The 27,342-nt window shown below is 46.4% G+C and overlaps 1 protein-coding gene across 6 annotated transcripts in view; it reads left to right on the forward strand.

Annotated features, from left to right (window-relative positions):
- CIT (citron rho-interacting serine/threonine kinase) overlaps positions 1-27,342 on the forward strand; it is a 541,532-nt gene that overhangs the window by 409,023 nt on the left and 105,167 nt on the right. For 5 of the 6 annotated variants that reach the window (XM_063913147.1, XM_063913146.1, XM_063913149.1 and 2 more), the window contains 4 exons: positions 1,017-1,179; positions 4,179-4,343; positions 4,483-4,620; positions 4,757-4,937. In XM_063913147.1, coding sequence (XP_063769217.1) covers positions 1,017-1,179; positions 4,179-4,343; positions 4,483-4,620; positions 4,757-4,937 — 647 coding nt within the window. The remainder of the gene's footprint in view (positions 1-1,016; positions 1,180-4,178; positions 4,344-4,482; positions 4,621-4,756; positions 4,938-27,342) is intronic. The other variant, XM_063913148.1, reaches the window with a different exon arrangement.

A 27,342-nucleotide genomic window follows, 5' to 3' on the forward strand; every position in this document is an offset into this window, starting at 1 on the left:
GAACTACGTTATCTAACACTAAAAGTTGTTTTTCTTTTAGCTATTGCCTCAGCTAGACGAGTGTCTGAGTTGGCGGCCCTTTCTTGCAGGCCGCCCTTGTTAGTGTTTCATGAGAACCGGGTGGTTCTGCGGACTAAGCCTTTCCTTCCAAAGGTTGTTTCAGCATTCCATTTAAATCAGGACATTGTCCTTCCAGCATTTACTCCCGGGGAGAACTCCCATTTGGCCCTCCTGTATGTTGTTCCGGCCTTACGTGTGTATTTGTCTCGCACGGAGTCTTTCCGTCGTACGGATACCTTGTTGGTATTGATTGATGCTCCCAAACGAGGTTGGCCGGCTTCCAAGAACACTGTGGCCCGTTGGGTAACTTCGGCCATCAGACAGGCGTACGTGTCTTCAAATGTTTCGGTTCCTGACTCAATTAGGGCTCATTCGACTAGAGCTGTTGGAGCCTCTTGGGCTGTTCGCGGTGGCGCATCTATTGAGCAGCTGTGCAGGGCGGCGACCTGGTCGTCGGTCCATACTTTCACAAAGTTTTACCGTTTTCATACTTTTGGTTTGGAGACTGCCTCTGTTGGGCGTCTCCTTCCTCTCATTAGCTTGCTTTGGGAAATCCCACAAGTAACGGCGCAGCGTCCCCCAGATGGATGAAAGAGAAATAGGGATTTTTGTTTACTTACCGTAAAATCTCTTTCTCTGATTCCATCTGGGGGACGCTGCGATCCCTCCCATGGGTTTGTCTGGTTTAACCGGTTAATTTTTTTCGGTCTATCTCCTTTGGCTTGGCTAAACGTTAACTGAGGTGCTGGCTAGGCAGGAAGGAGATGGGAGGGGTTAGAGGGGGGAGGAGTCAGGGTTTTAATAGTTTTGTGCCAAACTCCACAACCACACACCTCTAACCCACAAGTAACGGCGCAGCGTCCCCCAGATGGAATCAGAGAAAGATATTTTACGGTAAGTAAACAAAAATCCCTATTTTTGCAAAAGGAATTGTTTGTGTCGGATTTGTATTGCAGAGTATATTTGGCAGGCGCAGAGATGACCCCAACCAGGCATCTCAAATTCCTTTGCAGTACAATGAGCTAAAGGTAGCTCTGGAAAAAGAGAGAGTGCGGACTGCAGAACTAGAGGATGCGCTGCAAAAAACACGGATAGAACTCAGATCTGCTAGAGAGGAAGGTAGAACTTGCCGCTACTCATGGTTACATTCTATGAAGGGGTTTCTCTCTCTCTTTTTTTTTTTTTTTGGTTGTAAATGTCTACCCAAATATGCTTGCTGAAAATAAATACAGAAACATATATATACAGGTTGAGTATCCCATATCCAAATATTCCGAAATACGGACTTTTTTGAGTGAGAGTGAGATAGTGAAACCTTTGTTTTCTGATGGCTCAATGTACACAAACTTTGTTTAATACACACAGTTATTAAAAATATTGTATTAAATGACCTTCAGGCTGTATATATAAGGTGTATATGAAACATAAATGAATTGTGCAAATGTACACACACTTTGTTCAATGCACAAACTTACAAAAAATATTGGCTAAAATTACCTCCCGGCTATGTGTACAAGTTGTATATGTAACATAAATGCATTCTGTGCTTAGATTTAGGTCCCATCACCATGATATCTCATTATGGTATGCAATTATTCCAAAATACGGAAAAATCCCATATCCAAAATACCTCTGGTCCCAAGCATTTTGGATAAGGGATACTCAACCTGTATGTGTATGTATGTATGTATGTATATATATATATATATATATATATATATATATATATATATATATATATATATATATATATATATATATATATTGTTGATAGTTGTTTGGAGAGCGCTCAAGTGTGTATTAATCTCTTTGCAATTCTTTCTATGGTATCATACAATTTGAAAATGGCCACGGATAGTGGAATGATTCTGAAAAAGACCCTCTCACCAGATTCACCCAGACAGCAATATCACTCGTTAGTCCGTTTTTTCCGTAAAATTTATTTTGTAAAAAAAGGTATATGACTCTTACATTGATCTTAACATTCGTGGGATATGATCTTATTTGGACTTGCTGTCCACCCCAGCCGGGGAGGAGCTCAAATGACAGCCTGTCCGCCCACTATGTCTAATCACTCAACGCGTTTCGTCTAACATAGACTTCCTCAGGGGTGTTTTTTTTATATGTAAGAGCGATGTCCTAACTGTAGAAATTTAATAATTGGGAAGGTATCCCTAAATACACACAACTAAAAATCATAATATTAGTATTTTATACTTGGTAGAATAACCGGTACAGGATACTCCAAAATTCTTATAACCAACATACAGGAGAATTCAGATTCTTTATAAACAGCTTTTATTTTTTGATAGCTACATAGAAACATAGAATTTGTCGGCAGATAAGAACCACTTGGCCCATCTAGTCTGCCCCTTATTTTTTTTTTTTTATATTATTTTTTATCACTAACCTTATTTGATCCTTATTTCTTTGTAAGGATATCCTTATGTCTATCCCATGCATGTTTAAATTGCTCTACTGTCCAATCTGAAGCTGCTGTCCTCAATGCTGTCCTCACTCTGAATCCCTCTCTCTCTCTTTTTTTTTTTTATTGGTTGTAAATGTCTGCCCAAATATGCTTGCTGAAAATAAATACAGAAACATATATATATATATATATATATATATATATATATATATAGTACTGTGCAAAAGTTTTAGGCAGGTGTGGGAAAAATACTGCAGAGGGAGGTTGCTTTCAAAAATAGAAGTGTTAATAGTTTATTTTTATCATTTAACAAAATGCAAAGTGAATGAACAGAAGAGAAATCTAAATCATATCAATCAATGTTTGGTGTGACCACCCTTTGGCTTCAAAACAGCATAAATTCTTCTGGGTACACTTGCACACAGTTTTTGAAGGAGCTTGGCAGGGAGGTTGTTCCAAACATCTTGGAGAACTAACCATAGATCTTCTGTGGATGTAGGCTTGCTCAAATCTTTCTGTCTTTTCATGTAATCCCAGACAGACTCGATGATGATGAGATCAGGGGGCCAAAAATTATATGATTCTTTTTTATTTTATTTTATTTTTTTACAAGTAGTATTGCAGCAAGTCCTCTGTGTCAAGTGGTGTGTCCTGGACTCTCTCCATTCACTATTTGGGGAAAATCCAGGACACACCACCTTACACAGAGGACTTGCTGCAAAACTACTGTGCCATTCTATGGAGGATATTTGATAGATGTCATGCTACTGGACCATTCAGTGACAATAATTCAAGCGAATTTGAAGTACTTTAATGCATGAGGTACACAACCTTTGTGACTGCTTAAATGCTGTAGATATCAGGAGATTAAAAACAGCCCTGATGAAGTCAAAATTATTGACGAAATGCATTGGGGGTTTTTTGGAATTAGGAGTGATTCTCAGCAGAAAGATGTTCTATTGATGTAAGAACCAAGTTTTTAAACCTTTTTATAAAAAATTATTAGTTTTATGAAAATTTAAAGGCTGATTACTATTTGTTGGGTGATCTACGTGCGAGAGTTCTATTTTCAGAAGAGGAAAAAGACGTAATCATCCTGTTTTCCTAGAAACTGCACCTTACAAAAAAAGGAGATATAACTATCTTTGAATATGTGGGGAGCACCACTGGGCAATATCTATAAAAAGGGACTTTTTTGTAATTTTGTTTTTGGAAATTTGGGATCTTTTTGGCCAACAAAAGACCACCCCTAGGGAAGCTTCTAATTTGCATATTGTTTATTATCTATCACTGTGTTATCACTGTCAAATATAGCGCAAATATATAGGATATTTGTATGTGTGTTTATGATGAAGGGGCTACACGCCCCGAAACGTTGATGTAACCATGCAGTTTGTTCACTAATGAATTTTGTGTGATTTAACAAGTCTCTGAGTGCCGCCTTCTTTTTGGAACATGGATAGAGGGGTAACCTCATAGGATGGCACCTGAGCCAGATAGCCCATGGAGGTGTTCTGAGTGCCGGCCACTACATGGACATTTATATATATATATATATATATATATATGTGTGTGTGTGTATATACACACACACTGAAAAGAGATTTTCAGACACATTTTCTTCGTACATGTAGCATGGGTTGGTAGTTGATGGTAGTAGGTTTTATGAACTTCCTGTCACCGTCTGCAGCTGCGCATCTAAAGATGTCCGACCATCCTCTTCCATCTACACCTGGTACAGCAAGACAGCAGATTATCATGTCTGCTTTGGTTAGGTCTCCAGAACATCAGCCGAATGCTGTCAGTTTGCTGGCCCCTCAGTCAAGTAGAAGAAAAGAAACATCTACACCTGAAGGTGAGAATCCATGTAACAGATGTGCCATCGACTTGTTATAAAGACAGTTCTCGGTTTTTACTGTTGGTGATATATATAAATGTACTTTTGTGCATACTGTATTCCATTGAGAAATATAAAATACTTTCTATTCAAACAGAGTTTAGTCGTCGCCTTAAAGAACGAATGCACCATAATATTCCTCATAGATTTAATGTCGGTCTTACTATGCGAGCAGCCAAATGTGCTGTCTGCTTGGACACCGTACACTTTGGGCGTCAAGGAGCAAAATGTGTAGGTAAGAACCATTTTCCATTATGTTATCACCATAACATATGTTACTTTGTTAAGGCCAGCTGTCTCGGTTTGAAGACACACACAGCTACTTGCCGGGCAGAGTTGTTAACATGCATTTCTGTTTGTTTTTCTATAAGAATGTCAGGTCATGTGTCACCCAAAGTGTTCCTCCTGCCTCCCAGCTACATGTGGCCTCCCTGCAGAATATGCTACACATTTCACTGAAGCCTTTTGTAGAGAGAAAATGAATTCCCCAGGAATGCAGATGAAAGATGTGAGTGGTTCCGTGCGACTGGAAGGCTGGATGAAGATCCCAAGGTATTAAATATGTTTGACTTACAACATTTATAATGGAACAGGGCATTTTCTTGCAGTGTAGATAAAGAAGTCCTATCACTTACTGTGTGAAGCGGTTACAATACCACTAGTCAGGATCCCAGCAGTCACAATGCCAACTTCGGAGTCCCGACTAGCGATGAAATGCCACCGCCGGAATACTGGCGTCACAGGCTATTCTTTCTCTGGGGGACCACGACACACACAGAGGTAGAATAGAACCCCCTGTGGGGTCCACGACACCCATACAGGTAGAATAGAACCTGTGCCGAGCACAGCGAGCCTGCAAGGGCCTTTATAGCGCTCGCCCTGCTGCCATCATACTGGTGGCCGGGATCCCGCTTTCTGTATAATGACGGACAGTATGTCATACTGACCCCCTTTCTATAGATGTCGCCTGTATTCACATTATTAATTCACTAGTCACATTGCTGAGGAGCTGTAAGTTAGGTATTATTTACTAATGGTTATTTATATAGCACATACATATTCCACAGTGCTTTAATCACTTTGTGTTTGCCATTCCCTGCCACCTGTACACAAATATACACACTAGGGTTAGTATTTTGTTGGGAACCAAGTAACCTACCATTTTAGAGATTATTTTAGAAACGTTCTGCGCATGAATGTGTACTCTTGGCAGCTCAGATAGAAAGGGATTAGTGCCATATATAAAACAAGCACTTATATAATTAACAGAAAACCCAGTATGTTGCAAGTCGGCCCACTCTGCCGCAAGCTCTATCTCTCCAAACCCTGGACGATAGACCTTGCAGCAGAGTGGGATGACTTTCATCATACTGGGCTTTCTTTCAGTTATATGAGTGCTTGTTTTACATATATTATAACCTACCAGTATATTTATATATTGTGGGAGGAAACAGGAGATTCTGGAGGAAACCTGTCTAAACACAGGGAGAATATACAAACGCCATACATTTAGGGCTGTAGTGGGAATCAAACCCAAGACCTCAGTGCTTAGAGGTAGTAATGCTTTAGCATAAAACTACGATCTGATTATTACTTCTTTGCACGCTTTTATTACAGTTTTATTCTTAATTTATTGGGGGTTCTCCTTCATCCACTGGAGTTACACTGGGATATAGACGATTCATGAGTAGAGCCTTGCATTTAAATTCTTTTAAGAATTGAAGTTAACTCCTTCCCTTCTATTTCCCTCTGGCTTTCAGTTTAGCTTAAGTACCTAAAGGGAGTGTGGTGTTAGTATTGTTCAGCTTTTTCTTTTTCACGGGCTGAGTATGGGTCTATTTCTGCACACTTTACTCGGTCGGTTTGGGCCTCATGGGATGCATGGCTTGGGGCTTCTGCTGATCATCTCTATCGTGCAGCCACCTGCTCCTCGGTCCACGCTTTTGTCAAATTCTACAGGTTTGATACTTTTGCATCTGAGGGAGCCAGGCCTGCCTGCAAGTTCCTCAGCGCCTTCCCGCTTGTTAGGACAGCTTTGGGACATCCCCAGTATAACTCCAGTGTCCCCCAGAGCATGAAGGAGAAAACGGAATTTTGGTACTTGCTGATAAAACCCTATCTCCATGGGGGACACTGGACACCATCCCGGCGCTGTTGTGTTGACTGCTTCTGTATTTTTGCTTGCTGTGGCATACCAGTTTTTTTTAGTTTACGGTTTCTTGTCTGCAGCATGTGGTTGTTGCATACTTTGGTTATTTGGTTGGGTCCCCCTGTTTGTATGGTTCCTCTCTCTCTCTCTCTCTCTCTTTGTTTCTCTCTAATCTCTATCTCCCCTCAGGCTTGGTTAATCTTAACTGAGGCCAGTGGGGTATAGAGGAGGAGGGGTTAACTCAAATTCTTAAACGAATTAGAGTGCCAGGCTCCACTCATCACTCATCTATGCCCCAGTGTAACTCCAGTGTCCCCATGGAGTCGGAGAAAGGAATTTATCGGTAAGCAGTAAAATCCTGTTTCTCATAGGTCTTAGAGGATGCTTCAAGAACCATGGGGTATAGACGGGATCCGCAGAGACATCCGCAGGAGACATGGGCACTAGACTTTTAAGGGGTGTGAACTGGCTCCTTCCTCTATGCCCCTCCTCCAGACTCCAGTTTTAGAATTGTGCCCAGGCAGACTGGATGCACTTGGAGGAGCTCTACTGAGTTTTTCTGAAAAGATTTTATGTTAGGTTTTTTATTTTCAGGGAGGACTGCTGGCACCAGTCTCCCTGCATCATGGGACTTAGGGGAGAGAAGTCAGACCTACTTCTAGTGAGTTAAAGGCTCTGCTTCTTGGCTAAAGGCCACCATTAGCTCCTGAGGGTTTGGAACACTAGGTACGCCTAGGGGTTCACTCCCAGAGCCTGCCGTCACCCCCCTTGCAGAGCCAGAAGTCAGAAGACAGGTGAGTAGAAGAAGAAAAGAAGACTAAAGTGACGGCTTCTGAGGTACCGCACAGCGATTGCGCTGCGCGCCATGCTCCCACACACAGCGGCACTACAGGGCGCAGGGCGGGCGCCCTGGGCAATATAAAACTCATTAAGGCTGGCAAAGTGGAAAATAAGTTCCTAGGCACTAAATCCTAACCCCCGCCAGTGTAATTATTTAAAAAAATAGCGGGGTGAAGTGCGCCATTAAGGGGGCGGGACTTAGCCCTCACGGCTCTCATCAGCGCCATTTTCTCTTCACAGAGCTGCAGAGACGCTGGTCCTTCCTCACACTGCTGTACAAGTAACGGTGCAAAACGGGGGGGCACAGTTAATTTGGTGCAAATATAAGTATTATAAAAGCGCTACAGGTCTGAAGCTATATATTAACGTTTCAAAACCGGGATTGGGCGCCTGGTTGTGAGCTGGCAAACTCCTTCTGTGTTTCTCTGACAGGCTTTACTGTGGGTCTGTCCCGTTGTTGCCCAGTGCGTCTGTGGGTGTCGGTACGCGTGTATCGGCATGTCTGAGGCGGAGTGCTCTTCCCAGGAGGAAACGGCTGTGGGAGTGACCCTGTCGGCACCACCGACTCCTGATTGGGCAAATGTGTTGAATGCCTTGAATGCTAATGTGGCTCTTATTAATAAGAGATTAGATAGATCTGAATCTCAGAACCAGGCATGGAATAAATCTGTGGAGGATGTGTTATCACAGGTTCAGACCCCTCGGGGTCACATAAACGTTCGTTTGCTCAGTTAGCATACACAGATACCGACACGGACAATGACTCCAGTGTCGACTATAGTGATGCCAGATTAGACCCAAAATTGGCAAAGAACATTCAGTACATGATTGTGGCAATAAAAGACGTGTTACAGATCACTGAAGACCCTGCGGTTCCTGATACTAGGGTCTGTATGTATAAGGGAAAGAAGCCTGAGGTAACGTTTACTCCCTCTCATGAACTGATTACTAAAAAAATTGTAAAAAAATGTGGGAAAATCCTGACAAAAAGTTTCTGATTCCCAAAAGGATTCAGGTAGCGTATCCATTCCCCTCTGGGGATAGAGAAAAGTGAGCTCTATCACGGTTGTCTAAAAAGGTGGCTTTACCGTCTCCTGACACGGCAGCCCTTAAGGATCCTGCGGATCGTAGACAGGAAAATACATTAAAATCCATTTACGTCACCACGGGTACACTGCTCGGACCAACCATCACATCTGCATGAGTGAGTAGTGCTATCGAAAAGTAGTGATGTGCACCGGAAATTTTTCGGGTTTTGGGTTCGGTTCCGCGGCCGTGTTTTGGGTTCGGACGCGTTTTGGCAAAACCTCACCGGAAATTTTTTGTCGGATTCGGGTGTTTTTTTCAAAAAACACTAAAAAACAGCTTAAATCATAGAATTTGGGGGTCATTTTGATCCCATAGTATTATTAACCTCAATAACCATAATTTTCACTCATTTTCAGTCTATTCTGAACACCTCACACCTCACAATATTATTTTTAGTCCTAAAATTTGCACCGAGGTCGCTGGATGGCTAAGCTAAGCGACCCTAGTGGCCGACACAAACACCTGGCCCATCAAGGAGTGGCACTGCAGTGTCAGACAGGATGGCACTTCAAAAAATAGTCCCCAAACAGCACATGATGCAAAGAAAAAAAGAGGCGCAATGAGGTAGCTGTGTGACTAAGCTCAGCGACCCTAGTGGCCGACACAAACACCTGGCCCATCTAGGAGTGGCACTGCAGTGTCAGACAGGATGGCACTTGAAAAAAATAGTCCCCAAACAGCACATGATGCAAAGAAAAAAAGAGGCGCAATGAGGTAGCTGTGTGACTAAGCTCAGCGACCCAAGTGGCCGACACAAACACCTGGCCCATCTAGGAGTGGCACTGCAGTGTCAGACAGGATGGCCCTTGAAAAAAATAGTCCCCAAACAGCACATGATGCAAAGAAAAAAAGAGGTGCAATGAGGTAGCTGTGTGACTAAGCTCAGCGACCCAAGTGGCCGACACAAACACCTGGCCCATCTAGGAGTGGCACTGCAGTGTCAGACAGGATGGCCCTTCAAAAAAATACTCCCCAAACAGCACATGATGCAAAGAAAAATAAGAGAAAAAAGAGGTGCAAGATGGAATTGTCCTTGGGCCCTCCCACCCTTATGTTGTATAAACAGGACATGCACACTTTAACGAACCCATCATTTCAGCGACAGGGTCTGCCACACGACTGTGACTGAAATGACTGGTTGGTTTGGGCCCCCACCAAAAAAGAAGCAATCAATCTCTCCTTGCACAAACTGGCTCAACAGAGGCAAGATGTCCACCTCATCATCATCGTCCGATTCATCACCCCTTTCACTGTGTACATCCCCCTCCTCACAGATTATTAATTCGTCCCCACTGGAATCCACCATCTCAGGTCCCCGTGTACTTTCTGGAGGCAATTGCTGCTGGTGAATGTCTCCACGGAGGAATTTATTATAATTCATTTTAATGAACATCATCTTCTCCACATTTTCTGGAAGTAACCTCGTACGCCGATTGCTGACAAGGTGAGCGGCTGCACTAAGCACTCTTTCGGAGTACACACTGGAGGGAGGGCAACTTAGGTAGAATAAAGCCAGTTTCTGCAAGGGCCTCCAAATTGCCTCTTTTTCCTGCCATTATACGTACGGACTGTCTGACGTGCCTACTTGGATGCGGTCACTCATATAATCCTCCACCATTCTTTAAATGGTGAGAGAATCATATGCAGTGACAGTAGACGACATGTCAGTAATCGTTGGCAGGTCCTTCAGTCCGGACCAGATGTCAGCACTCGCTCCAGACTGCCCTGCATCACCGCCAGCGGGTGGGCTCGGAATTCTTAGCCTTTTCCTCGCAGCCCCAGTTGCGGGAGAATGTGAAGGAGGAGCTGTTGACGAGTCACGTTCCGCTTGACTTGACAATTTTCTCACCAGCAGGTCTTTGAACCCCTGCAGACTTATGTCTGCCGGAAAGATAGATACAACGTAGGTTTTAAATCTAGGATCGAGCACGGTGGCCAAAATGTAGTGCTCTGATTTCAACAGATTGACCACCCGTGAATCCTGGTTAAGCGAATGAAGGGCTCCATCCACAAGTCCCACATGCCTAGCGGAATCGCTCTGTTTTAGCTCCTCCTTCAATGTCTCCAGCTTCTTCTGAAAAGCCTGATAAGGGGAATGACCTGACTCAGGCTGGCAGTGTCTGAACTGACTTCACGTGTGGCAAGTTCAAAGGGTTGCAGAACCTTGCACAACGTTGAAATCATTCTCCACTGCGTTTGAGACAGGTGCATTCCACCTCCTTTGCCTATATCGTGGCCAGATGTATAGGCTTGAATGGCCTTTTGCTGCTCCTCCATACTCTGAAGCATATAGAGGGTTGAATTCCACCTCGTTACCACCTCTTGCTTCAGATGATGGCAGGGCAGGTTCAGGTATTTTTGGTGGTGCTCCAGTCTTCTGTACGCGGTGCCTGAACGCCGAAAGTGGCCCGCAATTCTTCGGGCCATCGACAGCATCTCTTGCACGCCCCTGTCGTTTTTTAAATAATTCTGTACCACCAAATTCAAGGTATGTGCAAAACATGGGACGTGCTGGAATTTGCCCAGATGTAATGCACGCACAATATTGCTGGCGTTGTCCGATGTCACAAATCCCCAGGAGAGTCCAATTGGGGTAAGCCATTCTGCGATGATCTTCCTCAGTTGCCGTAAGAGGTTTTCAGCTGTGTGCGTATTCTGGAAAGCGGTGATACAAAGCGTAGCCTGCCTAGGAACGAGTTGGCGTTTGCGAGATGCTGCTACTGGTGCCGCCGCTGCTGTTCTTGCAGCGGGAGGCAGTACATCTACCCAGTGGGCTGTCACAGTCATATAGTCCTGAGTCTGCCCTGCTCCACTTGTCCACATGTCCGTGGTTAAGTGGACATTGGGTACAACTGCATTTTTTAGGACACTGGTGAGTCTTTTTCTGAGGTCTGTGTACATTTTCGGTATCGCCTGCCTAGAGAAATGGAACCTAGATGGTATTTGGTACCGGGGACACAGTACCTCAATCAAGTCTATAGTTGCCTCTGAATTAACGATGGATACCGGAACCACGTTTCTCACCGCCCAGGCTGCCAAGGCCGGAGTTATCTGCTTTGCAGCAGGATGACTGCTGTGATATTTCATCTTCCTCGCAAAGGACTGTTGTACAGTCAATTGCTTACTGGAAGTAGTACAAGTGGTCTTCCGACTTCCCCTCTGGGATGACGATCGACTCCCAGCAGCAACAACAGCAGCGCCAGCAGCAGTAGGCGTTACACTCAAGGATGCATCGGAAGAATCCCAGGCTGGAGAGGACTCGTCAGACTTGCCAGTGACATGGCCTGCAGGACTATTGGCTTTCCTGGGTAAGGAGGAAATTGACACTGAGGGAGTTGGTGGTGTGGTTTGCAGGAGCTTGGTTACAAGAGGAAGGGATTTACTGGTCAGTGGACTGCTTCCGCTGTCGCCCAAAGTTTTTGAACTTGTCACTGACTTATGATGAATGCGCTGCAGGTGACGTATAAGGGAGGATGTTCCGAGGTGGTTAACGTCCTTACCCCTACTTATTACAGCTTGACAAAGGCAACACACGACTTGACACCTGTTGTCCGCATTTGTGTTGAAATAATTCCACACCGAAGAGCTGATTTTTTTTTGTATTTTGACCAGGCATGTCAATGGCCATATTCCTCCCACGGACAACAGGTGTCTCCCCGGGTGCCTGACTTAAACAAACCACCTCACCATCAGAATCCTCCTTGTCAATTTCCTCCACAGCGCCAGCAACACCCATATCCTCATCCTGGTGTACTTCAACACTGACATCTTCAATTTGACTATCAGGAACTGGACTGCGGGTGCTCCTTCCAGCACTTGCAGGGGGCGTGCAAATGGTGGAACGCGCAAGCTCTTCCCGTCCAGTGTTGGGAAGGTCAGGCATCGCAACCGACACAATTGGACTCTCCTTGGGGATTTGTGATTTCGAAGAAAGCACAGTTCTTTGCTGTGCTTTTGCCAGCTTAGGTCTTTTCTTTTTTATAGCGAGAGGATGAGTGCTTCCATCCTCATGTGAAGCTGAACCACTAGCCATGAACATAGGCCAGGGCCTCAGCCGTTCCTTGCCACTCCGTGTCGTAAATGGCATATTGGCAAGTTTACGCTTCTCAGACGCTTTTAATTTTGATTTTTGAGGCATTTTACTGATCTTTTGTGTTTTGGACTTTACATGCTCTGTACTGACATTGGGCATCGGCCTTGGCAGACGACGTTGATGGCATTTCATCGTCTCGGCCATGACTAGTGGCAGCAGCTTCAGCACGAGGTGGAAGTGGATCTTGATCTTTCCCTATTTTTTTAACCTCCACATTTTTGTTCTCCATATTTTAATGCGCACAACTAAAAGGCACCACAGGTATACAATGTAGATGGATGGATAGTATAGTTTATGGATGACGAGTGACGACACAGAGGTAGGTAGAGCAGTGGCCTACCGTACTGCTATATACAGTATAATGGACCTGGTGGACACTGTCAGCAGACTGCTAAACTACTAGTATAAAAAAAAAAGCCACCACAGGTATACAATGTAGATGGATGGATAGTATACTTTATGGATGACGAGTGACGACACAGAGGTAGGTACAGCAGTGGCCTACCGTAATGCTATATACAGTATAATGGACCTGGTGGACACTGTCAGCAGACTGCTAAACTACTAGTATAAAAAAAAAAGCCACCACGGGTATACAATGTAGATGGATGGATAGTATACTTTATGGATGACGAGTGACGACACAGAGGTAGGTACAGCAGTGGCCTACCGTACTGCTATATACAGTATAATGGACCTGGTAGACACTGTCAGCAGACTGCTAAACTAAAACTACTAGTATAAAAAAAAAAGCCACCACAGGTATACAATGTAGATGGATGGATAGTATACTTTATGGATGACGAGTGACGACACAGAGGTAGGTACAGCAGTGGCCTACCGTAATGCTATATACAGTATAATGGACCTGGTGGACACTGTCAGCAGACTGCTAAACTACTAGTATAAAAAAAAAAGCCACCACAGGTATACAATGTAGATGGATGGATAGTATACTTTATGGATGACGAGTGACGACACAGAGGTAGGTACAGCAGTGGCCTACCGTACTGCTATATACAGTATAATGGACCTGGTAGACACTGTCAGCAGACTGCTAAACTAAAACTACTAGTATAAAAAAAAAAGCCACCACAGGTATACAATGTAGATGGATGGATAGTATACTTTATGGATGACGAGTGACGACACAGAGGTAGGTACAGCAATGGCCTACCGTACTGCTATATACAGTATAATGGACCTGGTGGACACTGTCAGCAAACTGCTAAACTACTAGTATAAAAAAAAAAGCCACAGGAGTATTTTTCAGGCAGACAAACGTATACTGGTGGTCACTGTCAGCAAAACTCTGCACTGTACTCAGCTATAGCTGCTCCCCAGTCCCCACAATTAAGCAGTGTGAGCACTCAGCACAGATATATCATGTAGCACACTACACTGAGCACAGATATGGTATGGAGCGTTTTTTTCAGGCAGAGAAGAGAACGGATAAAAAACTGGTGGTCACTATCAGCAAAACTCTGCACTGTACTCCTCCTAACAGCTGCTCCCCAATCCTCCCCACAATAGTAAAATAAACAAGCAAAGCAATCAGATCAACTGTCTCGTATATAAACGGAGAGGACGCCAGCCACGACCTCTCCCTATCAATCTCAATGCACGTGTGAAAATGGCGGCAACGTGCGGCTGCTTATATAGAATCCGATAGCGGGATGATGACGTTCGGGCGCGCTCGGGTTAGCCGAGCAAGGCGGGAGGATCCGAGTCTGCTCGGACCCGTGTAAAAAAGGTAAAGCTCAGGTGGGTTTGGTTTCTCGGAAACCGAACCCGCTCATCACTATCGAAAAGTGGGCAGAGAACTTGTCATCTGATATAGATACCCTAAATAGGGATAGTATTCTGTTAACTCTGGGTTATATCAAGGACGCTGCAGCCTACCTAAAGGAGGCGGCGAGAGATATTGGCATTTTGGGATCAAAAGCCAATGCCATGGCGGTTTCAGCTAGGAGGGCATTGTGGATTCGTCAATGGAAGAAAGCTATGGAGTCTCTCCCATATAAAGGTAGTGTCTTGTTTGGTGAGGCTCTCACTGATTTGTTATGTACGGCTACCGCGGATAAGTCGTCATTTTTGCCTTATGTTCCTCCACAACAAAAGAAAGCTCACCAATTTCAGATGCAATCCTTTCGGCCAAATAAATACAAAAAAGGCCGAGGTTATTCCTTCTTTGCTTATAGGGGAAGAGGAAAAGGTAAAAGATCACCGGCCGTGGCAGGTTCCCAGTAGCAGAATTCCTCCCCGGCTTCTGTCAAATCCACCGCATGAAGCTGGGGCTCCTCTGCGGGAGTCCACACCGGTGGGGGCACGTCTCAAGCTTTTCAGTCAATTCTGGGCTCGTTCGGCCCTGGACCCATGGGTTTTAGAAATAGTGTCCCAGGGGTACAAACTGGAGTTTTCAAGACGTTCCCCCTCACCGATTTTTCAAATCTGCCTTACCAGCTTCTCTTCCGGACAGGAAGGTTGTATGCGATGCAATACAAAAGTTGTGTCTAAATGAAGTCATTATCAGGATTCCCCCGTCTCACCAGGGAGAAGGCTTTTATTCAAGCCTGTTTGTGGTCCCGAAGCCGGGCGGTTCGGTCAGACCAATTCTGAACCTAAAGTCCCTCAATCTTTACCTAAGAAAATTCAAATTCAAGATGGAATCTCTCCGAGCTGTGATCTCCAGTCTGGAGGAAGGGGATTTCATGGTGTCGGTTGACATAAAGGATGCCTACTTACACATCCCCATATATCCTCCGCATCAGGCTTACCTAAAGTTTGCTATTCGGGATTGCCATTACCAATTTCTCTGACGTCCTAGTGGATGCTGGGAACTCCGTAAGGACCATGGGGAATAGCGGCTCCGCAGGAGACAGGGCACATCTAAAGAAAGCTTTAGGATCACCTGGTGTGCACTGGCTCCTCCCTCTATGACCCTCCTCCAAGCCTCAGTTAGATTTTCTGTGCCCGACGAGAAGGGTGCACACTAGGGGCTCTCCTGAGCTCTTTGTGAAAGTTTTAGTTTAGGTTTATTATTTTCAGTGAGACCTGCTGGCAACAGGCTCACTGCATCGAGGGACTAAGGGGAGAAGAAGCGAACTCACCTGCGTGCAGAGTGGATTGGGCTTCTTAGGCTACTGGACATTAGCTCCAGAGGGACGATCACAGGTTCAGCCTGGATGGGTCACCGGAGCCGCGCCGCCGGCCCCCTTACAGAGCCAGAAGAGCGAAGAGGTCCGGAAAAATCGGCGGCAGAAGACTTTCCTGTCTTCAGATAAAGGTAGGCGCACAGCACCGCAGCTGTGCGCCATTGCTCTCAGCACACTTCACACTCCGGTCACTGAGGGTGCAGGGCGCTGGGGGGGCAGCGCCCTGAGACGCAATAAATCGATAGAATACCTTTTATGGCTAAAATAAATGCATCACATATAACTCCTGGGCTATATGGATGCATTTAACCCCTGCCAAAACATACAAGAAAACGGATGATAAGGACGCCGAGAAAGGGGCGGAGCCTATCTCCTCAGCACACTGGCGCCATTTTCCCTCACAGCTCAGTTGGAGGGAAGCTCCCTGGCTCTCCCCTGCAGTCACTACACTACAGAAAGGGGTTAAAAAAGAGAGGGGGGCACAAATTAGGCGCAGTATAAACAATACAGCAGCTATAAAGGGAAAAACACTTATATAAGGTTATCCCTGTATATATATAGCGCTCTGGTGTGTGCTGGCAAACTCTCCCTCTGTCTCCCCAAAGGGCTAGTGGGGTCCTGTCCTCTATCAGAGCATTCCCTGTGTGTGTGCTGTGTGTCGGTACGTTTGTGTCGACATGTATGAGGAGAAAAATGATGAGGAGACGGAGTAGAGTGTCTGTAATAGTGTTGTCACCCCCTGGGGGGTCGACACCTGAGTGGATGTACTGTTGAAATTGCGTGACAGTGTCAGCTTTGTATAAAAGACAGTGGTCGACATGAGACAGCCGGCTACTCAGCTTGTGCATGTCCAGACGTCTCATACAGGGGCTCTAAAGCGCCCGTTACCTCAGATACAGACGCCGACACGGATACTGACTCCTGTGTCGACGGTGAAGAGACAACCGTGATTTCCAATAGGGCCACACATTGCATGATTGAGGCAATGGAAAAAGTTTACACTCTTCTGATAATATAAATACCACCAAAAAAAAAGGGGTATTATGTTTGGTGAGGAAAAACTTCCTGTAGTTTTCCTGAATCTGAGAAATAAAATGAGGTGTGTGATGATGCGTGGGTTTCCCCCCGATAACAATTGATAATTTCTAAAAAGTTATTGGCAGTATACCTTTTCCCGCCAGAGGTTAGGGTGCGTTGGGAAACACCCCCTAGGGGGGATAAGGCGCTCACACGCTTGTAAGAACAAGGGCTCTACCCTCTCTGGAGATGGCCGCCCTTAGGGATCCTGCTGATAGAAAGCAGGAGTGTATCCTAAAATGTATTTACACACATACTGGTGTTATACTGCGACCAGCAATCGCCTCAGCCTGGATGTGCAGTGCTGGGTTGGCGTGGTCGGATTCCCTGACTGGAAATTTGATATCCTAGATAAGGACAGTATATTATTGCCTATAGAGCAATTAAAAGATGCATTTCTATATATGCATGATGCACAGCGGAATATTTGCCGACTGGCATCAAGTATAAGTGCGTTGTCCAATTATACCAGTAAAGTGGTCAGGTGATGCGGATTCCAAACGGCATTTGGAAGTATTGCCTTAAAAAAGGTAGCCTCTCAAAATAAGACGCCGTATTATCAGGCGCAGTCCTGGTTGGCAAGCGGACAAAAGGGTTCCTCTTTTCTGCTCGTGACAGAGGGAGAGGAAAATGGCTGCAGAGATCAGCCAGTTCCCAGGAACAGAAACCCTTTTCCGCCTCTGCCAAGCTCTCAGTATGACGCTAGGGCTTTACAAGTTCAGGCACGGTGGGGGCCCGTTCTCAATGAATTTCAGTGCGCAGTGGGCTCACTCGCAAGTAGACCCCTGGATCCTTCAGGTAATATTTCAGGGGTACAAATTGGAATTCGAGACGTATTCCCCTCGCCGTTTCCAAAAGTCTGTTTTACCGACGTCTCCCGCTGACAGGGAGGCAGTTTTGGAAGCCATTCACAAGCTGTATTCCCAGCAGGTGATAATTAAGGTACCCCTCCTGCAACAGGGAACGGGGTATTATTCCACACTATTGTGGTACCGAAGCCAGACGGCTCGGTGAGACCGATTTTAAAATCTAAAATCTAAAATCTTTGAACACTTACATACAGAGGTTCAAATTCAAAATTGAGTCACTCAGAGCAGTGATTGCAAACCTGGAAGAAGGGGACTACATGATGTCTCGGGACATCAAGGATGCTTACCTTCATGTCAAAATTTACCCTTCTCACCAAGGGTATCTCAGGTTATGGTACAGAACTGTCACTATCAGTTCAGACGCTGCCGTAGGGATGGTCCACGGCACCCCGGGTCTTTACTGAAGTAATGACCGTAATGATGATATTCCTTCGAAGGAAGGGAATTTTAGTTATCCTTTACTTGGACGATTCCCTGATAAGGGTGAGATCCAGGGAACAGTTGGAGATCGGTGTAGCACTACCTCAGGTAGTGTTGCGGCAGCACGATTGGATTCTCAATATTCCAAAATCGCAGCTGGTTCCGACGACTTGTCTTCTGTTCCTAGGGATGATCCTGGACACAGTCCAGAAAGAAGGTATTTCTCCAAGAGGAGAAAGCCAGGGAGTTATCCGAGCTAGTCAGGAACCTCCTAAAACCGAACCAAGTCTCAGTGCATCAATGCACAAGGGTTCTGGGTAAAAATGGTGGCTTCCTACGAAGCAATCCCATTCGGCAGATTCCACGCAAGACTTTCCAGTGGAACCTACTGGACAAATGGTCCGGGTCGCATCTTCAGATGCTTCAGCGGATAACCCTGTCACCAGGGACAAGGGTATCCCTCCTGTGGTGGTTGCAGAGTGCTCATCTTCTAGAGGGCCGCAGATTCGGCATGCGGGACTGGGTCCTGGTGGCCACGGATGCCAGCCTGCGAGGCTGGGGAGCAGTCACACAGGGAAGGAATATCCAGGGCTTATGGTCAAGCCTGGAGACATCACTTCACATAAATGTCCTGAAGCTAAGGGCCATTTACAATGCTCTAAGCTTAGCAAGACCTCTGCTTCAAGGTCAGCCGGTGTTGATCCAGTCGGACAACATTACGGCAGTCACCCACGTAAACAGACAGGGTGCCACAAGAAGCAGGAGGGCAATGGCAGAAGCTGCAAGGATTCTTCGCGGGGCGAAAAACCATGTGATAGCACTGTCAGCAGTTTTCATTCCACGACCTCCACCCGGGAGAGTAAGGACTTCACCCAGAAGTCTTCCACATGATTATAAACCGTTGGGAAAAACTCGACAGGTATTGCGCCACGTCAAGGGACCCTCAGGCAATAGCTGTAGATGCTCTGGTAACACCGTGGGTGTACCAATCAGTGTATGGGTTCCCTCCTCTGCCTCTCATACCCAAGGTACTGAGATTGATAAGATGGAGAGGAGTAAGCACTATATTAGTGGCTCCGGATTGGCCAAGAAGGAATTGGTAACCGGAACTTCAAGAGATGCTCACGGAGGATCCGTAGCCTCTACCTCTAAGAAGGGACCTGCTCCAGCAAGGACCTTGTCTGTTCCAAGACTTACCGCGGCTGCGTTGACGGCATGGCGGTTGAACGCCGGATCCTGAAGGAAAAAGGCATTCCGGATGAAGTCATCCCTATCCTGATCAAAGCCAGGAAGGATGTAACCGCAAAACATTATCACCGCATTTGGCGAAAATATGTTGCGTGGTGCGAGGCCAGTAAGGCTCGACGGAGGAAATTCAACTGGGTCGATTCCTACATTTCCTGCAAACAGGAGTATCTATGGGCCTGAAATTGGGGTCCATTAAGGTTCAAATTTCGGCTCTGTCAATTTTCTTCCAAAAAAGAACTAGCTTCAGTCCCTGAAGTTCAGACATTTGTTAAAGGGGTACTGCATATACAGCCTCCTTTTGTGCCTTTAGTGGCACTTTTGGGATCTCCAGGTGGTTTTTGGGTTCCAAAAGTCACATTGGTTTGACACACTTAAATCTGTGGAGTTAAAATATCTCACAGAAAAAGTGGTCATGCTGTTGGCTCTGGCCTGGGCCAGGCGCGTGTCAGAACTGGTGGCTTTATCCTGTAAAAGCCCTTATCTGATTTTCCATTCGGACAGGGCGGAATTGAGGACTCGTCCTCAGTTTCTCCCTAAGGTGGTTTCAGCGTCTCACCTGAACCAAACCTATTGTGGTGCCTGCGGCTACTAGGGACTTGGAGGACTCCAAGTTGCTAGACGTTGTCAGGACCCGGAAAATATATGTTTCCAGGACGGCTGGAGTCAGGAAATCTGACTCGCTGTTTATCCTCTATGCACCCAACTAGCTGGGTGCTCCTGCTTCTAAGCAGACTATTGCTCGTTGGATTTGTAGTACAATTCAGCTTGCACATTCTGTGGCAGGCCTGCCACAGCCAAAAATCTGTAAATGCCCACTCCACAAGGAAGGTGGGCTCATCTTGGGCAGCTGCCCGAGGGGTCTCGGCTTTACAACTTGGCCGAGCAGTTACTTGGTCAGGAGCAAATACGTTTGTAAAATTCTACAAATTTGATACCCTGGCTGAGGAGGACCGGGAGTTCTCTCATTGGGGGCTGCAGAGTCATCCGCACTCTCCCGCCCGTTTGGGAGCTTTGGTATAATCCCCATGGTCCTTACGGAGTTCCCAGCATCCACTAGGACGTCCGAGAAAATAAGAATTTACTTACCGATAATTCTATTTCTCGTAGTCCGTAGTGGATGCTGGGCGCCCATCCCAAGTGCGGATTGTCTGCAATACTGGTACATAATTATTGTTACCAAAAAATTCGGGTTATTGTTGTAGTGAGCCATCTTTTCGAGAGGCTTCTCTATTATCATGCTGTTAACTGGGTTCAGATCACAAGTTGTACAGTGTGATTGGTGTGGCTGGTATGAGTCTTACCCGGGATTCAAAATCCTTCCTTATTGTGTACGCTCGTCCGGGCACAGTATCCTAACTGAGGCTTGGAGGAGGGTCATAGGGGGAGGAGCCAGTGCACACCAGGTGATCCTAAAGCTTTCTTTAGATGTGCCCTGTCTCCTGCGGAGCCGTTATTCCCCATGGTCCTTACGGAGTTCCCAGCATCCACTACGGACTACGAGAAATAGAATTATCGGTAAGTAAATTCTTATTTTCAGACGTTGCCGTTTGGTCTGTCCACGGCTCCGAAGATTTTCACCAAGGTAATGGCGGAAATGATGGTACTCCTTCGCAAGCAAGGAGTCACCATTATCTCGTACTTGGACGATCTCCTGATAAAGGCGAGATCCAAAGACAAGCTGGTGCAGGACATTACGCTCTCCCTGACAGTTCTACAACAACATGATTGGATCCTAAACTTGCCGAAGTCACAGTTGAATACGACAAAACGGCTGCCGTTTTTGGGAATGATTCTGTACACAGAATTTCAGAGTGTTTTTCTTCCAGAAGAAAAGGCTCTGGAAATTCAGAGTTTGGTCAAACAAATTCTGTAACCAGCGAGAGTGTCAATCCATCAATGCACTCGATTGCTGGGGAAGACGGTGGCGGCCTACGAGGCCATTCAATTTGGCAGATTCCATGCCAGAGTGTTTCAGTGGGACCTGTTGGACAAGTGGTCCGGATCCCATCTGCACATGCACCGGAAAATAATCCTGTCCGCCAAGACCAGAATCTCATTCCTGTGGTGGCTGCACAGCTCTCACCTCCTAAAGGGAGGCAGGTTTGGGATCCAGGACTGGATCCTAGTAACTACGGATGCGAGTCTCCGAGGCTGGGGAGCAGTCACACAGTGGGAAACCTTCCAGGGAAAATAGTGACGCCAGGAAGTTTGTCTACACATAAACGTTCTAGAGTTAAGGGCCATTTACAACGGTCTTCTTCAACCGGAACGTCTTCTTCACAACCTGCCCGTCCTAATACAGTCGGACAACATAACAGCAGTAGCGCAGAGGCCACAAAAGTTCTCCGCTGGGCGGAAATACATAGAAGCGCTTTGTCAGCAATCTTCATTCCAGGAGTGGACAACTGGGAAGCAGACTTCTTCAGCAGACACGATCTCCATCCAGGAGAGTGGGGTCTTCATCAAGAGGTTTTCACAGAAGTGACAAGTCTTTGGGAAATTCCTCAAATAGACATGATGGCGTCTCGCCTCAACAAGAAACTTCAGAGATATTGTTCCAGGTCGAGGGACCCACAAGCAATAGCAGTGGACGCGCTGGTGACGCCGTGGGTGTTTCAGTCAGTGTACGTGTTCCCTCCGCTTCCACTCATTCCAAAGGTGCTAAAGATCATAAGAACAAAGGTTCAGGCGATCCTCATTGTTCCGTACTGGCCAAGGAGGGTTTGGTATCCAGATCTTCAGGAATTACTCATAAGAGATCCCTGGCCTCTTCCTCTGCGAGAGGATCTGTTACAGCAGGGGCCGTGCGTATATCACGACTTAGCGCAGCTACGTTTGACGGCTTGGCTGTTGAACGCCGGAACCCTAGCCCGAAAGGGTATTCCCTGTGAAGTCATTACCACGCTACTTCAGGCTAGAAAAGGAGTAACGTCTAAACATTATCACTGTATTTGGAGAAAATATGTGTCTTCGTGTGAATCCAAGAAGGCTCCTATGGAAGAATTTCAGCTAGGGCGTTTTCTCCATTTCCTGCAAGCAGGTGTGGATGCGGGCCTGAAGTTAGGGTCGATTAAAGTACACATTTCGGCCTTGTCGGTTTCTTTCAGAAACAATTGGCCTCCTTTCCAAAAGTTCAGACTTTCGTGAATGAGTTTTGCACATCCAACCTCCATTTGTGCCCCCAGTGGCACCATGGGATCTTTACGTGGTGTTGCATTTCCTTCAGTCACATTGATTTAAACCTTTACAGAAGGTAGAGTTGAAATTTCTCACTTGGAAAGTGGTCATGCTATTGGCCTTAGCATCCGCAAGGCGGGTGTCTGAGTTAGCGGCTTTGTCTCACAAGAGTCCTTATTTAATCTTCCATGAAGATAGATCGGAGTTGAGGACTCGTCAACAATTTCTGCCGAAGGTGGTTTCATCGTTCCACATGAACCAGCCTATTGTGGTACCGGTGGCTACTGACGCCTTCGCGGAATCAAAATCTCTCGATGTTGTCAGGGCCTTAAAGATTTATGTCACCAGAACGGGTCATCTTAGGAAAAAGGAACCTCTGTTTGTCCTATGTGCTGCCAACAAGATTGGGGTGCCTGCTTCCAAGCAGACTATTGCGCGCTGGATCTGTAATACGATTCAGCATGCTCATTCTACGGCTGGATTGCCGTTACCGAAATCAGTGAAGGCCCACTTTACCAGAAAGGTGGGCTCATCCTGGGCGGCTGCCCGGGGGGTCTCGACATTACAACTCTGCCGAGCAGCTACTTGGTCGGGTTCAAACACCTTTGCGAAATTTTACAAGTTTGATACCCTGGCTGATGAGGACCTCATGTTTGGTCACCCGGTGCTGCAGAGTCATCCGCACTCTCCCGCCCGTTCTAGAGCTTTGGTATAAACCCCATGGTTCTTGAAGCGTCCCCAGCATCCTCTAGGACAGGACTGGCCAAACCAGTCCTCGAGATCTACCAACAGTTCACATTTTCCAGACCACCTAGCTGGTGCACAGGTGTAGTCATTCCTAATTAAGATGTGCTGCATTCATTCCTAACTGACAATTCTACAGATCTCCAGGAGGCCTGTAAAACATGAACTGTTAGTAGATCTCGAGGACCGGTTTGGCCAGCCCTGCTCTAGGACGTAGGAGAAAATAGGATTTTAATACCTACCGGTAAATCCTTTTCTCTTAGTCCGTAGAGGATGCTGGGCGCCCGTTCTAGTGCGGACTCTATCTGCAGTTATTAGTTATGTTTACACACAGGTTGTGTTTCTGTTATAGTCGGCCTGTTGCTGATATAGTTCATGGAGTTCTGTTAAATGCCATGTTGTACGGCGTGTTTGTGGTGTGAGCTGGTATGTATCTCACCTTAGTTTAACAATAAATCCTTTTCCTCGAAATGTCCGTCTCCCTGGGCACAGTTCCTATAACTGGAGTCTGGAGGAGGGGCATAGAGGGAGGAGCCAGTTCACACCCCTTAAAAGTCTTAAAGTGCCCATGTCTCCTGCGGATTCCATCTATACCCCATGGTTCTTGAAGCGTCCCCAGCATCCTCTACGGACTAAGAGAAAAGGATTTACCGGTAGGTATTAAAATCCTATTTTCTCATACGTCCTAGAGGATGCTGGGGACACCAAAAGAACCATGGGGTATAGACTGGATCCGCAGGAGACATGGGCACTTTAAGACTTTGAAAAAGGGGTGTGCACCGGCTCCTCTCTCTTTGCCCCTCCGCCAGACTCCAGTTTTAGAATTGCGCCCAGTGAGACTGGACGCACTACAGGGAGCTTTACTGAGTTTCTCTGAAAATACTTTTTTGTTAGGTTTTGTATGTTCAGGGAGGCTGCTGGCAACAAGCTCCCTGCTTCGTGGGACTAAGAGGAGAGAAGTATGACCCACTTCTAGTGAGTTCAAGGACTCTGCTTCTGGCTACAGGACACCATTAGCTCCTGAGAGTTTGATCGCTGGGTACGCTCAGATGCTCGCTCCCACAGCCGGCCGTCACCCCCATTACAGAGCCAGAAGTCAGAAGACAGGTGAGTAGAAGAAGAAAGAAGACTTCAGTGACTGCATTTCCCTGAGGTACCGCGCAGCGGACGGACGCTGCGCGCCAAGCTCCCGTTCATACACACAGCACTACTGGGCGCGGGGGTGCGCCCTGGGCAGCTTAAAATACCTCAGCAAGGGGACATTACTGCTAGTCACTGTCCTAACCCCCGCTAGTATATTCTGTACTATAAAAGAGCGGGACGAAAGCACGCCATTAAGGGGGCGGAGCTCCGTCCCCACAGCTCACTCGGCTCCATTTCCTCTCCACTGGCTGCAGAGGCGCTGGTCCTTCCTCACACCGCTGAACAAGTATCAGGGTGCAAAACGGGGGGGGGGGGAGGGGGGGGAGAGAGGTTATTTGGTGCAATATTATATATTATAAAAAGCGCTACAGGTCTGGGGCATTTTAGTTATCGCTGCTGACCCATTGATTTGGCGCAGGGGTGTGGGCTGGCAAATTCCCTCTGTGTCTCTCTGACAGGCTTCTCTGTGAGCTGTCCCCTATAAGCCCAATGTGTCTGTGAGTGTGTATTACACGTGTGTCGGCATGTCTGAGGCTGAGTGCTCTTCACAAGAGGAGACTGTATTAGAGACGCAAAAGGCGGTGGGGGTGACCGTGTCGGCGCCGCCGACTCCTGATTGGATAAATGTATTGAATGCTTTGAATGCTAATGTAGCTCGTATTAGTAAAAGATTGGACAAGTCTGAGTCTCAGACCCAAGCATGGAAGAAATCTGCGGAAGATACAGTATGTTATTACAAGTTCAGGTCCCCTCGGGGTCACAGAAACGTACGTTTACCCAGTTGGCAGACACTGATACCGACACGGACACTGATTCCAGTGTCGATTATAGTGATTCCAGTTTCCATATTACTGAGGACCCTGCTGTTCCGGATAAAAGGGTCTGTATGTATAAGGAAAAGAAACTTGAAATAACGTTTCCTCCCTCTCATGAACTGAATACTTTATTTGATAAAGTCTGGGAAAGTCCTGACAGAAGATTTCAGATTCCCAAAAGGATTCCGGTAACTTATCCGTTTCCCACGGGGGATAGGGAAAAGTGGTAGTCACCCCCCATTGTGGACAGGGTCCTATCGCCTTTGTCTAAAAAGGTGGCTCTTCCGTCACCTGGCACGGCAGCCCTTAAAGACCCTGCAGATCGTAAGCAGGAAGCTACGTTAAAATCCATTTATACGACCACAGGGACACTACTCAGACCGGTCATTGCCTCGGCGTGGGTGAGTAGTGCTATTGAAAAGTGGGCAGATAACTTGTCATCTGACATAGATACCCTAGATAGGGATAACATCCTCTTGACGCTGGGTTATATCAAGGACGCGGCAGTTTACCTAAAGGAAGCTGCGAGGGATATTGGCCTTTTGGGATCAAAGGCCAATGCGTGGCTGTCTCAGCTAGACGAGCGTTGTGGATTCACCAATGGAATGCTGATGCTGATTCCAAGAAAAGTATGGAGACTCTACCATATAAAGGTATGGCCTTATTTGGGGACGGCCTTGATGATTTGGTATCTACAGCTACTGCGGGTAAGTCATCCTTTTTGCCTTATGTTCCTCCACAACAAAAGAAAACGCACCATTATGCAGTCCTTTCGGCCCAATAAATACAGAAAGGGCCGAGGTTCTTCCTTCCTTGCTACTAGAGGAAGGGGAAGAGGTAAACGGTCACCAGCCTTGTCAGGCTCCCAGGAGCAGAAGTCCTCCCAGGTTTCTGCCACTTCCACCGCATGACGTTGAGGCTCCTATGCGGGAGTCTGCACCGGTGGGGGCGCGTCTCAAACTCTTCAGTCAGTTCTGGGTTCGTTCGGACCTGGACCCATGGGTTTTACAAATAATATCCCAAGGGTACAAACTGGAGTTTGAAGACGTCACCCCTCACCGATTTTTCAAATCGTCCTTGCCAGTTTTTCTTCCGGACAGGGAGGTAATTTGCAACGCCATACAAAAGTTGTGTCAAAATCAGGTTGTCGTCAGGGTTCCCCGGTCACAACAGAGAGAAGGCTTTTATTCAAGTATTTTTGTGGTTCCGAAGCCGGATGACTCGGTCAGGCCAATCCTGAACCTGAAATCCCTCAATTTCTACCTAAAAAAATTCAACTTCAAAATGGAGTCTCTCCGAGCCGTGATCTCCAGTCTGGAGGAAGGGGATTTTATGGTGTCGGTGGACATAAAAGATGCCTACTTACATATTCCCATTTATCCTCCGCATCAGGCTTACCTGAGGTTTGCAATTCAGGATTGTCATTACCAATTTCAGACGTTGCCATTTGGTCTGTCCACGGCTCCGAAGATTTTCACCAAAGTAATGGCGAATATGATGGTTCTCCTTCGCAAGCAAGGAGTCACAATTATCCCGTACTTGGACGATCTCCTGATAAAGGCGAGATCCAGGGACCAGTTGGTAAAAAACGTGGCCCTGTCTCTGACAGTTCTTCAACAACACGGTTGGCTCCTGAACTTGCCAAAATCACAGTTGATTCCGACAACGAGGTTGTCATTTTTAGGGATGATACTGGACACAGAACTATAGAGAATTTTTCTTCCGGTTGAAAGGGCTCAGGAACTTCAGAGCCTGGTCAAACAAATTCTGAAACCACCAAGAGTGTCAATCCATCAGTGCACTCGGTTGCTGGGGAAGATGGTGGCGACCTACGAGGCTATTTGTCAGATTCCATGCCAGAGTATTTCAGTGGGACCTGTTGGACAAGTGGTCCGGATCCCACCTACACATGCACCGGAAGATAGTCCTGTCTTCAAAGACCAGAATATCGCTCCTGTGGTGGCTGCACAGCTCTCACCTCCTGGAGGGACGTAGGTTCGGAATCCAGGACTCGATCCTGATGACCACGGATGCAAGTCTCCGAGGATGGGGTGCAGTCACGCAAGGGGTAAACTTTCAAGGAAGATGGTCAAGCCAGGAAACTTGTCTCCACATAAACTTTCTGGAGTTAAGGCCAT

Source organism: Pseudophryne corroboree, chromosome 1 (assembly GCF_028390025.1).
Source record: "Pseudophryne corroboree isolate aPseCor3 chromosome 1, aPseCor3.hap2, whole genome shotgun sequence".
Taxonomy (NCBI): domain Eukaryota; kingdom Metazoa; phylum Chordata; class Amphibia; order Anura; family Myobatrachidae; genus Pseudophryne; species Pseudophryne corroboree.